The sequence below is a fragment of the Elaeis guineensis genome, chromosome 14 (assembly GCF_000442705.2).
Source record: "Elaeis guineensis isolate ETL-2024a chromosome 14, EG11, whole genome shotgun sequence".
NCBI classification, from domain to species: domain Eukaryota; kingdom Viridiplantae; phylum Streptophyta; class Magnoliopsida; order Arecales; family Arecaceae; genus Elaeis; species Elaeis guineensis.
The window spans coordinates 37,624,215-37,638,351 of NC_026006.2; the positions used below are offsets into that span (position 1 = coordinate 37,624,215).

The 14,137-nt window shown below is 36.8% G+C and overlaps 1 protein-coding gene across 1 annotated transcript in view; it reads right to left on the minus strand.

The window, feature by feature from the left end:
* Positions 1 to 425: 425 nt before the first annotated feature.
* The window catches only part of LOC105035193 (WD repeat-containing protein 26 homolog), a 14,090-nt gene continuing 378 nt past the window's right edge, over positions 426 to 14,137 (minus strand). Inside the window, exons 2-5 of the mRNA XM_073248482.1 lie at positions 12,982 to 13,869; positions 9,002 to 9,103; positions 2,109 to 2,738; positions 426 to 812 (exon numbers count right to left, since the gene is read on the minus strand). Of these exons, the coding sequence (XP_073104583.1) occupies positions 591 to 812; positions 2,109 to 2,738; positions 9,002 to 9,103; positions 12,982 to 13,776 (1,749 nt within the window). The 5' untranslated portion in view covers positions 13,777 to 13,869 and the 3' untranslated portion in view covers positions 426 to 590. The remainder of the gene's footprint in view (positions 813 to 2,108; positions 2,739 to 9,001; positions 9,104 to 12,981; positions 13,870 to 14,137) is intronic.

A 14,137-nucleotide genomic window follows, 5' to 3' on the forward strand; every position in this document is an offset into this window, starting at 1 on the left:
GTAGCAAAATTGGTGCCAACCACGTAACAGATGCTTGAATAGATCAAGCCGCATCTCCTCCAAACCTCTCCTTTGCATATAAGAAATATAAAAGCTTTGTAAGCTGCTGCTCTCAATTCTGGTGTTCAATGGTAATTTAGTAATTTAGGATGGTATACGACTAAACAATCTGTCCAATGAACCATACCAAAAATCACTTGCATCATTTGACCGGTAACTCTTTCTACAAGTAGCAAGCAACAAAGTAAATGAAATCTGATATTCAGCCAAGTCTAACCTCTTCCACATAATAAGTAGATGAGCATACCGCAGCAATTCAATTGAAAGTCATTATTAAGCTTGATGCAGAAAGCAAAATTCACCTAAGAGACACGACGACCGATAAAATAAACTAAATTTCTATTCTGCTTCAAATAAGAAATGAATGGAAGAACTAAATAATCATATTAGATGGTTTATGAGCTGGTAGCAGCTGTTCGCGTTTACAGGATTCTTTGTTACGAGTGCCCACAAAATGGAGAACAAGGAATTTATACGGTCAATGGATTAATTAAGGAATTTAAGAACCTGACCACTTCAATGTTCTCATATCATTGACAATTTCCATTGCATTGGTGGGCGACTCCATTGCTGTAAGCTTCTTTGCGTTTCAAGTTAGCCCTGTTTAGTCCCCAGATGCGGATTGTATGGTCATCACTGGCTGATGCGAGCATATGAAGGTTTGTCGGGTTCCAGCTGACACAGTTGACAGCACCAGAGTGTCCTGGTAGTGCCCGGATGAGATCTCCAGTTTCCCGATACCATATATACACCTAATAATAACAATCATCCCATCATCAGTAAGGACATTGAAATCGTCTACTCTTGGACAGGTTATAAATTCACATGTGCAATACAGGCCAAAATTTCCAAACAATTCTTTTTTCTTTTTTTCTGAGCAATGATATAGCCTCCTTTTGTAAGCTAGGAAAAAATATTGTTTGCGATCAGAATAGAACCATAGATTGTCAAACCATGTATTCAGAGCTGTTGGATTTCTTTGATCATCAATCCTCCACAACTAAATATCCAAGAATGGTTATACAACAAAGTATGCCATTCAAAGAGCAATTATAGATTACAATATGATCAAAATAAGCTTAGTGAAAGAAAGATAGAGGAGGAAATTATTGATTTGACTTACTGTGGTAAAGATACGTAAAACAGGTAAACTTTTTTTCAAGTTTATCCCAGCCATCGAAGCAGGACAAAAAATGAGGCAACAAAACTTTCAACTTGCCCAAAGTTAATGTTATGAAAACAAATATCTATCATTCATGACAAGTTTTATAGACATAATTGAGTCGAAGAATTTATTTTACTCCATTTCTACTAGTAGATAATCACAATATCATCCTTCAATAACTTTCTATTGCTGTCAACTATTAATGATCACTAAGCAGTCATGCAGATAAATTGCAGTTCATGGTTTCCCAAATTAAAGGGCTCCAACCGAAAGGATCAGAAAAGAAAAAACTTATTTCTACAGCAGACTACATTGTGTATCGGTGAATTACAATGAGTAAAGCTATTATTCATTTTATAAGTTCATTTATTAGCTCTCAACACTGCTTAAATATCTGAGAAATGTCTCTATTTAAGCTGTATCTTTTGATTGATATGGATCCATTTATTAGCTCTCAACACTGCTTAAATATCTGAGAAATGTCTCTATTTAAGCTGTATCTTTTGATTGATATGGATGTTCAATTGGTGAACTTAAAAATGAACGATTTTGCATATTAACATAATCTTCCATCCTTCTTATATGTATGCTAAAAATTCTTTCTACTTTATTGCCTTTTCAAAATCCAGAACTCTGAAAGAATTAATTACACCTGACATGTGCATATGCCTTATCAAAATATATCCATGCACAGAGGTAAAGGATCATATTATCAACTGAGACTTTCCAAGAAACACAACCTGCACCCCATATCTCCAGTTGGATAGAAATACATTAGCAACATACGGTAAACCAAAAGCACAAGTTATCTTGTTCAGTTTTCTCAGTATATTGTCCTATTGAAACATGCATTAGGCGAACATGGAGGACCAATGATTCATACCTGTGAATCTTCACTTCCACTAGCAATGAAAGTCTGCTCATAACCCCCAAAACAAGACCTTATTAGAAATCGGCTGCGCTTGTGACCTCTGTATCTGGTGACAAGTATTGGATCATCCTTGATGCTCCACAAGTGAATCTCCTGGTTCACTAGATTTATGAGCAAAAAGTTGTCATCTCCAGATAGTGAAAACGAAGTAACCGTCTGGTCCTCTTCAATCAGCTTCTCTAGCTTTGCTTCCCTATCAAGCAACAGAATTGCAGTTTCCCTGCATATGCTGATTACCCACCTGCCATCTTTTGTGAATGCCATCTCTGAGCTCCTAGTTGTTCGCTGCCCTTTCCAAGACTCCAGTTCTTTCCCATCCAAATCCCACAAGCAAGTGCTGTTATCTGTCCCACCAGAAAAAATTTGTCTTCCATCTGGGAACCAGCCACAAGAAATCAGGCCAAGACCACTCTTTTCATAGACATGGAGGCAATCTCCAGTATGAACATCCCAACGCCTCACAGCTTCTTCCATCCCACATGTGAGTAGCTGGTGGTCATCAGGGCTCCACGCGACCATCAGAACAGGTTTCTGATGACCAGTTAGCATATGCTTCAATGACAGTTCCCCATCTTCATGGACCTAATAAAAAAGGAACTACATCAATCAAAAAAATTTAGTGGGTTCAGCTGTCATTCTAAGGGATAGATGTGCTGGGTCACACATCCCAATGCTAAGGCAACAAGAACCAAACCAAGATTCTTTTTCAGAAAACAAAAGACTAGCACTTTTGAAGTCCTATTTGGATCCACTAAGAACGCCTATGCAACATCATGGAGAGTACCTACCATTAATAAAAATTGATTATTCGTGCATATGTAATGTAAATCATAATCGGCTGAACCAACACAGTTCTGGTGTAAAAAATGGTATACCAGTGAGGAGAAAGAAGAAAAGAAAGGAAAAGAGAGAGAGGCAGAAGGGAAGGAGAGGAAAGGCCGAAGAGACCCGCCCAGGCCTCCGGAGCTCTACCCTTCTCCATACAAAGAAAAATAGAGAGAGATAGAGAGAGAGGAATGGAGGGGACGTAGACAGGGATGAGCGGTGTGGAGGCCTCCTGACAGGCAGCATCTTCCTCCCCACACTCCATCGGGTTGAAACAAGAGTGACCGCCTTTATTTCGATTTGTCGACTTCACCATAGATTGCGATAACAAAAAAAATAAATAAATAAAATTTATCATGATCAAAATAAGGGGGTTACCCCTATTTTGATCCGATGGAAGGCCGGGAGGAAGATCCTGCCCTCCGGGAGCCTCCGTGGCCCTCCAGCAGCCACTGCCGGCATCCTCGTCACTCCCCCCTTCCATTCCTCTCTCTCCCTCTCTCTTTCTCTCTCTATATCTCTCTCCAATCCTCCTTTTTCCCCATTTACTTTATCGTGACAGTTTGAGCTCGGTACAGAATAGTACAGGGCATACTGAACCATACTGCCGGCCAACCAGCACAGGGTTCAATTTTGGCACAGCGAACCGACATATGGCAAATACCTCCAAATATTTCAACTGTTAGTTCTCTAAAAAAGTTAAAAGCAAGTCCAAGTTTGCTGGTATTCATAGGTACATGATGTATTGTATGCTACAAGATATATCTCAAAGCACTATTCACGTCTGTGCTTGCTTAGAGGGAAACATGAAGCAAAAAGGTGAGAATGGAGAAATGAAAGTAAATGGGTAAAGATGGTTCCTATCATGGAATCCTTAAGAAGGTTTAGGAGTTCAATGTAACAAATCCTAGTTTAGGAAGTAAATATGTGTTAGTCGGAAGATGAAATAAATTAGAACATATGGAACATAGAGAGTTCTTGGTCCATAATCTGAACATGGTGTGTAAAAATAATAACCAGACAGTTTTTGGTTGTGGAGATCACCCACTTAACAATCTAGACCTAGGGACTGATCAATCCCTTAAACAAGAGTTCCACTCCTTACCAAAAAAAGGAAAAAAGCAAGGGTTCCCCTCATTGGAACATAAATCTTCAAGTTATCCAAAAAATAGAAGAAAAATGTGGAGAGACAGCAATTGAGAAGACAGAAGACTGGTTTTTCTTTCTTTGCTACTTTTCAGTATATAATCAAATATTATTCTCTTCTTTTCATTCAAGGATCTTTTGTGTCAGTCCATCTTCCACTCATCAGAAAAGAAATCTTCAATTTATCCAAAAAAAACAGATGAAAATGTGGAGAGACAGCTAATGAGAAGACAAAAACATTTTTTACTTTTATACTTTTCAGCATATAATCAAAGATTATTTCTTCTTTTTGTTCAAGGTTGTTTTTGTGCTAGTCCACCCTCAATAAGGAAAGTAGAAGGGGAAATTTGAGAGGTGATTGGGTTTCGAAGTGATATTTTGTTCATGTTGCAAGAAATACGTACTTCTCTATTTTCCAAATGCTGTCTCATCTTTGTTGACCTAACATAATATTAGGTTCAGGATCCACCATCAAGCAATGTTGGAAATGATCTAGTGCCAGAAATTCAGTTGACTTAAAGTTACAAACATTTCAAATCTGAGAGTGTCTTTCCTCCAAAATCTAATTGCAAATCAGTATCTTAGAAGTTTAACAGATCTAGCTGCAGGAGGTAGCATCAAAATAACAAAAAAAAAGGGCAAGATCCATCTTGGGATGGTCGAATTCATGATTTTAAGTTTCAGACAAAACTGATCAGTTTCCACCGAGACCAAATAGAAACTAACACCCAGTTCGAATTTCAGTCTGTTTCGGCGGTTACAGTTAGTTTTAGCTGAAACTGGTCAATTCGACACCAAGTAGGCCAAAAGTAGCCATAGATGTTTTTTTAAATTGCTTCTTTTGACGTTTTCTATCATATGTTCGTTATTTCTTTGTTTATTTAAGTACATTAGCTATGTACTATGTAATACAAATTTTCAATGGATTTTCTTTGTTTCATGAGCTAAAAAGGATATATAATAAAAATAATACTTGATGGCCAAGACTTCTAATAACCCTTATCATAATATTTTACAATCTAAACAACTAAATAGAACATATTTCAAATAATACTTTTATGTACAATAAACAACATTTCATAACTTCTTGGATTGGTGGGGAACCATCTAATTTTTATCCTCATCTCAACCAATACTCCAACGACACTGTGACAGTGATGATTGCCACTATTAACTCATCTTGCAATAATATGTAGTATTGAATAGGTAAATTTGATTTATTTTATACTCTTGTATACTTGTCTTGTTCGTTTATGCTTGATTGATTGATATTTGGTATTTCACTTAAAAGATTGCCATATTCATGCAATATATTTAATGCAGATTCAACATAATTTAATGTCAGATGAAAATTACTCAAATTCTATAAATTATGACTCTAGATTACTTAAAGTACAATCAATGATACCTTGATTTTTTTTTAACTATTTTTCAGATTTTACATAGCTGTTTTAGTTGAAACTCCAATGCTTGAACCAGAACTGCTGAAATCACTGAAATTGCCAAAACCGAAACTCCATCCAAGGTATCAAAACAGAAACCAAAACTTAGTCAAACCTTGGTCCAATTTCATGTATTATTTAACATGGTGACTCAAGCAAACTGCAATGTGAAACTTAAGCCACACAACGGAAAGTTCAGGCTATTTGATTATACTTCTCCAAGATGCAGCAATTAATGAGAACTTAAAGCCTTTGTAACATTTCAAAACAATCAAGGGTCATACTGTTGTAGCAAGAGCTCGAAGTAGCTGGAATATCTAGTTCCATTGGGAAATAGTCAGTAGTTTAGCTTGAAAAAAGGTAAAAATGAAAAGCCTTCTCTTTATCAAGCTTCCACAGGGTAAAGGTACTTCATTTTCATAAAAATTTGAAAAGCAAAATCATTTGGATCCAGTGAGTTATTCAAGGAAAATAGTTTGATCATCCAACAAATTCAAAAGGGCAATTTACCAAATACTGCTGAAGATTGATCTTTTCTTTGTTGGATAGTAGTAAAAAAGATTAAAAGAAAATGCAAAGTGCATCATATCCAATCAAAAGACATTAAAAAAAAAAAAAAGAATTATAATGAAGAGAGGTGCATCTCACCCCACAAAGGAGCTATAAAGGTGGTCAAGTCTTCAAATTTAAAGAATGAAAGTAAGCACAAGCTATAGCTCCCCAAAATAGAACTTCTAAATTTTTTTACTACTCTTACCAAGAGATAACATGCAAATATGGTCAATCAGCTTATTAAGAGTTTATTTAAGTAAAAATGAATTGATCTTCCTTTGTATATTCATGACTTAAAGGAAAATTTATAGTGCAACAATAAGGTCTGTAATTTTGTATGACTTAGAATGTTGGACAATAAAGTGGATCCCAGAAAACAAACTGAATGCAGCAGAAAACAAAATTATAAGATGGACGCAAGGATTTAAGTGCCAGTGGGATGTCCCGTGGGACATCGAGATAGGGTACCATCCCATGTGTCGGGACATGGCTGTCCCGCTAGCGTTCCGATCGTGATGTTTTGGAACATCCCCTATCTCAAGTGTTGGGACGGAGTCGGACAGCGGCACATCCCATTCCATGAAAAAATCAAGTCAACCCCGTCCCATGGGATTTAAAATCTTGGATGGACGTACTAAAAATAGGAAGCTTAGTGGGAAAAAAGGATGTATGAGGAGCTCCAAGAGTTGTACAAATGAAGGATAACTGATGAACTGATAAATATGGTATGGCCATGTGCAACAAAAATTCAAGGATGGTCTAATAAGAAGGGGATCCTTTAACTTTTGTTGAAGTATGTATGACAAGGAGAGAAAGGCTTACATAACATGGATGGAAGTTATCAAAAAGGATTTAGAGAAGGCTGATATAAAATTGGAGGTAACCCATAAATAGGGATGATGAGGATTCATAGAGCAAACCTCAAATAGCTTGGACAAGGCTTGATGATTATGATTAAGATTATACATCGTTCAACCTTTATTTGTAGTTTTCCAAAGAAAAAGGAGTATGTCTATATGCTCCCACCTAAGTTTTTAGAAATCGGTACCAAGATCCATACCGGTTTCTGATTGGTACGGTACCGTACCATACCATATGGTGCCGTATCGATGATAAAAAAATCAAAAAAATCTTATCTAGCAGCATTAAAAAAAAAAAAGAAAAAGAGAAAATTGGGCCGAACCGAACCGAACCGGCCCGGAATCGTACCGAACCGACCCAAACCATCCGATTTCGGGCGATTTGGCCTTGAACCGGACCGAAGTGACCAGTATGGCGAGGTTTGGGGCGTATTCCGAAAAATCTACCTGAACCGAACCGGTTCTCCACCGATATGGTACGGTACGGGGTGTACCGGCCGGTTCAGACTGGTACAGAATACCATGCTCCCACCAATCTAATCTTGATGATGCTCTAAAAATAAGGGATGCACATTTGATCATGCATTTGTCATATTGTCCAAGAACATAGGAGTGGATGCTCCAATGTGAATGATGGTCCAAATATCAGGCATGCCATCTTTCACATAATATAATCTCACAACTATGAGAATGTATATCTATGCATATACAACAGACATCAACAACATCTAATGGGGTGTATGCGATGAATAGATAGCAAAACAGCCTAGAACATAACTAAGCATTGGCAAGTTCAAACTTAAAAATTTCTAAAATTATAAATCCAAGTCAAAGGCTACTTTCAAAATTCTTGCTGAAACATGTGGAAAGACATGCAGGAGCGTAAATGAGCTGAGCTTAGTAAGCCAGGCCTAGCTCAAGCTCAGCTCATTCTCTAGTCATGCTGAGTTTGAGCCATCAGGTTTAATTTTGAGAGCAACTAGAGCTGTTCACAAACTGCCTGTTGAAGAAAACTGGTGAGAGCTTGAGATCACCCAAGGACTTTATTTGTATACTTTGAACTAATTCCCCTGGTTGTATATTAACCTTATAGTCGAATTCAGTCAATTTTATATGCATTTATTTTATAATAAATGAATATAAAAATTTATATAAAATTTAAATAATGCATAATATTTATAAATTCCTTATATTTCATATTTCGAGCTTAATCTAGCTAAGCTAAAGCAAGCTAAGCATAGCTCTAGCTCGGCTCATTTGTTAATCTAATGAGCCAGACTTTTTCCACTTTTTTGGCTGACCACAGGCTGCTTCACGAACAACTCACTCATTTGGAAATTATACATACACTTATTGATGATTGAGTACTCAGAAAAATATGGCAATAAAGATGGTAGACAGACTTATGATTTTTTTAAAACAAAGGTAGATGAAGTACTTCCATATATGGAAGAAAAGTCAGGTAAAAATTTAAACTCTACAATACAAAATGAAATAAAGGGACTTTTAGAAAAGACAAGTGGCAAAGTCCTTATGCAGACACATTTATATCTTAGGATAGCAACAGCTTATAGTGTTGAACAATGGTAGACTTTCATGAGAGCATCAGTAACAACACTGTTTGCTATACTACATCTAGAAGAAATCTACTGAATGAGACCACTTGATAGAGATGATGGAATCAAAGTGAGTCCTCTAGTTTCTTCCCCTGAAAAGCTTTCATAAATTGATTGCAAAATATCTATTGAATCTATCTCTGAAACGAGCATATATCACCCAAAAGAAAAAAAAAACACAGTTGAAAAAATTTATATCGTTCACCACTTTATGTTGCTAATAAATAAGTAGAAAAATTATGTGGTGTATTCACCACTAAGAATATGGAGAAGGCAACAAAAGTAGACTCCAATTCTAACCGCTTGCTAAACCAGATTGATGGGGGAGATCAAGTTACCAACAAGCTCATGAAAAAGGGGGAAGACTAAGCAATCTCTAACCAGAATCCAAAATTAAAAGTTACCTCCCATATAATTGCAGATCTATCACTCGATGATGATGCTAAATATTTCCCATTATTCGAGAACTGCAAAAACCACACTTCATCATGGTGTGCTTGTAATACCTGCTCCAAATCAGTAGTACATTTGTTTAGAAGATTGTCAAGAACTAAGTTTCTGAAAAATGAAATTAATCAAAACAAGAGCTTATGCGAGTTGAATAGGTATGTTTGTCATATCATACTACAAATGTGAAACCCCAAGGGTTGCAAAACTTCCCTACAATATTTGATATGTTACACATAAAAAACATATGCTCTTCTTTGTTAATGCATGTTGTTTGTGTTAGTAAAGTACTTGGTAATTAGTCACATTCACATTTTGGTGTATAACTGGGAAAAATCAGTTGCAACAGATGCATAGCTTGAAATTTGAAGTGATAGCATTACCATGATGAAGAGCAAAATTCAATCTAAAATTTAAGTAGACACAAGCTTCCAAAATTAAGATAGTGCAGCATAAACACACTGCAGATATTACTTGCGCCCCCGCCCCCCCACCATTTTTCCTCCTCCATCAGGGACTGCTTGCTCTAAGCAAGATTTAGACACTTATATAATCAATACTCTAGTAGGCATGAAGCTGATAATACCTACTTTAAGCCATAGAATAGGTTTCAACACTTGCGACCATCTTAATTAGAAATAGATTTTTTTTCCATCTCTCCTCTCTTGTTTCTTCTCTTCCTTCTAGTCTCCCTCACTTTTCACCTCCCCCCTTCTCTGCTCCTTTTCTCAATCTTTCATGACAGAGACTTTTCTGCTCGGATAGAAAGAAGATGAAGAATGAAAATAGAAGGAACAACTAAAGCTACTTGTGTAAGATAATCCAAGTAGCCAACAGCTTTCTACAGGTAGTGCAAGGAACCATGAATTATGTCAGCAATACAAATATTTGCCTAAAGAGAGAATTTATAGTTTTTTATTCTTTTGCACCCAGATTCTCAAAAATATCAGCTATATATGGCCCAATGTTGGTTAAATTTTCTATCATCATGCACAAGAACCAACCTTACGGCACCTGTAGAGGAACATGATGTTAGAAAGATAACTAGCATGGTTTTAATTTTTTATTTGAATTCTGAAAACAAGACCAAAACATTCCTGTTCAACCGAGAACATTCTGAAGAAATTCAAAGTCAAATGTTGGAAGCCCTCTGATACTGGGTTATGAAGAAATTCGAAGTAAGTCAGATAGATATAAGCTTGGCTATCTTAGAGATTAAACCAGATAGATATTAAAAAAATTTGTCCATTAACATGCCATCAAATAATAAAATGACATATTACAAAGCAATGCGAAATATAAACAATGATTAATTTTTCCTTTCTTAGAACAAGAATTATATAAATATATGCATTAGTAGATGCACATTTGCATCCCACACACACACACACACACACACGCACGCACAGAGATATATATAACACACACAATACAAAGACATACATATATAAATACACACAAATACATTGTTTTTAGATAAAACTGCATCAATGATGTACTCAAAGGTCTCAAAAAATACAATATTCTTAAAAATGATATCATAGTGTTTCCTCAACTCATTTGTTCTTATTTATCAATTTTGTCCTTTTTTTATTTCTTCGATTTTTTTTTGTTAAAGCTAAAACTAACAAAACTAGGCTGAAGATACCAAAACCACTGGAACTCCCTAAACTGAAACTCATATGACCCATTCAAGATCAAAACCGAACCAAGTTTTCAAACGTAAATATCTAACAATAGTGCAACTTATAAGCTATGTTATGAAAAATGGCCCAAAATAAAAACAAAAAAAAAAAGAAAAGAAAAAAGATTGATGTATTTGTTATGATTATGTCCTATAACAAACCCTACAAGTAGGAACTCAGAGGAAATAAATTATGACAGGAAAAAATTAGTCCGGGTTTCCCTTATTACGAATATATATCACGTTAGGAATAATGTCAATGTCAACTTTATATGTTGATCTTTCCCAATGAACAGAATGGTATGTATCATCATAGCCTTCTGAAATTCTCAAAAACAATTTGACAATATCAAAAGAGGCTAGGAATTCACCACCAGCTTATAGGATTAATGTTAGACTAAGAACCAATTGTTCTCCAAACCCAATGGATCATATTTTGATACTTTAACCTGATTTTAGAAAGATGAAATTATTGATTTTACAAAGATTATGCATGCCTCCATAAGGATTTTTTAAGTGAAATTGGCAGCAACTGCTGATTTCACTTAAAATATTTTTTATAAAACATATATAGGGGCTGAAACCCCTATTTCATTTCGAAACAAGGGCAAAGCCCCTCTTTCAGCACCATAGAGAAAGGGCTTCAAAAGCCCTCTTTCCCCACTCCCTCCACCACCCTCTCCCTCCCTTCCTCCCTCTCTCTTTTCCTCTCTTTCCTTCTCCCTCTCCCCTCCTTCTGCCTCTCTCTCCTTCCATTGCCCTCTCTCTCTCTCCCCCCCGCCTTCTCCCTCTCCCCCTTCCTTGTCGGTTTATGCAGGAATGGATGGCAACATACTATACCGCCAACCTACCAGCACAAGTGCCGGTCCTCATACTGCAGACCTTGACCATAACACCTAGGTATGTCCACAGGAGAATGCCTCTAGAATAAAACAGTTAGGCAAACACCCAAATCTAACACCCGTACCAAAATCAATGTGACGCAGATTGCAATCCCATTCTTTTCCCAAAACTATACATGACATGGGTTTCTGACCTGCCTTAGACTATCAAATCTTTTCTTGAGCATTTGATGATGTATAAGCCAAATGAAGAAAATAAACCCAGATCTATTGACCTCTCTTCTTATGTTTCCTCTCTCAATCTCGCCCAATGGTAAGGAAGCAACAATACCTCTCTTACTTTCCCATCATGCCAAATCTAAACAGAAATGGACAAGGGTAAAATTAGGTCCATCCTGACTAAGAATCAACTTTGGATATTTTTGACTTGTGATATGCATCCATAATTGATGCACTAAGTGGGTTCCAAATTTTATGACTTTTATGGGACATCTAAATTGATACCAATGATGCTTTTTAGAAAGAGTTTGAAGTCAAACTTGAAAATTATTTATTAAAATTTTGTTGATGAATTTAATTTCTTTCTCCTTTGCACTTCCCGTATTTGTATAATAAACCATTGTTTTCTATCTCCTACCATTTTAAATAATAAATTATTTGATTCATCATGTCACAAATCCTGCACAACATAGGTTTGAAGGTTGTTTGAAAGTTAAGATTGAGAATAAACTCAAACTCAAACTTAACATGGCCCTTCTTGACTATGTTTCAAGCCTAAACTAAACAACCTTCTACACCTAAAACTCAAACTCATCACCCTCATCAACCCTTTTATAGGCCCCTATTGGTCTCATCCATCTAACTCCAACTCCGATCACCCTCATCCATCCTTCTTGCCCATGCCACAGTACACATGCCTCTCATTAAATCCAACACTATAACACTATACTCCATCTAACCCTTGCCCCTCCCCCATACTTGCTCCCTTAATCACCTCACTCTCAACCTAGCCAACCACCAAAAACACTCAGTATCATCAATCTCCACCACCATTCTTGAGCCCCCTTTCAATTGGCTCCCTTTCAACCCTATGACAAAACTCTGCACTAATGTTTCCCTCCCTCACCCCCATTGTCCCCAGTACCTCACTCTTCCTCTCACTTAATGAAAGAAAATGAGATTAGGGGTAATTATACTTTTCTCTGACGCATAACAAGTAACCATTACCTGAATTCAAAGAAAGTAATGAGATTTGTTTCTTTTTCATTTTTTGGTTTTGGGGGGGGCGGGGGGGGGGGGGGGTTGGGGGATAGAGAGGGAGGGAGGGGAGAGAGAGAGAGAGATTAAAATGCTTACTTATGCAATGACAAAAGAAAAAAAGCGTAATTCTCTATCAGATATTCGTTCGAACCTGCACTGTATGCAAAGGAATCTGGTCTTTCCCACATTGATGGTCAGTGTACAATGACAGCGAATTATCCAAAGCGTTGTGGAAATAACAAGCTTCCCGTTGCACACTGAGAGCCTGTTCAACCAAATGCTCTAATCTCCTCTCAGGTATCATAATCGTGGGAGGAAGCAATTTTTGCAAGTCCTCCATAAGCTTCAGTCGGGAGTTTGAAGTTTCAATTCCCAGATTGGCAAACCCAAGTAACATACGCTGCTGAGGAGTGACAATACAACATGAAAGCTCATGCACTTGTTTTTTGTCAATGCCAAGAGGAGTTATCTCTATTCTCAATGTCTTTAAAGCATCCATGACTCTATCCTTGTCCAAAAGTTCAAAGAATTTCTGCTTTAATATCAAAAAAGATACAGATTTTATAATACTTTCATCATCAAGTCCTATTTTATGCAACGTAACCACACTTTCATCCCAATTTCCATCAAGAACTTGCTGCCTGAAAAGATTCATCGCAGAAGAATGCAAGGATATCCCTGACTCTTCCTCCAAAGCTGCTCCACTTCTCTCATAACCAAGAGAATAAAGAGCCTTCGTAATGATCCTCACAAATTCCACCCTTTTAATTACTCCTTTAGAACCAACCATATCATCTTTCCCTTGGGATGGTAAAGGCCTAGCCATTGAGCCTCCCAAAGGACTGATGCGCTCTGAAAGAAATGACTTATCACAGAGACTCCTCAAATCTTCTGATGATGTTTTCATACGTTTCGAGGGTGGTTCATCGTCTTCAACTCCTCCCATGAAATGCCAGAATCAGCCCATATATATTAAACAAGGCAAAATATTGACACTAGACAAAGATCTTTGCAAAAGCTTTATTTTGCCTAAAGGTTCCTGCATAGAATAATTAACAAAAAATGTTAGAATCCCTCAGAAATCAAATGCAAGTAGTTCAGCTCAATCTCCAGCAGGCAGATGCACCAGTTAAACAGCTCAATTAGGATGTTTAAAGAAAAATGAAAAACCTTTATGAGTTCAGTTGGAATTGAAATAACCTCATGATTTATCCTGTGGACATTGATTTTTTTTTTTTTTTTTTTTTTTTTTGAGAGAGAGAGAGAGGAATGAAAGGGATGTCGATTGTTAGTCTTTTTCCTCTGGA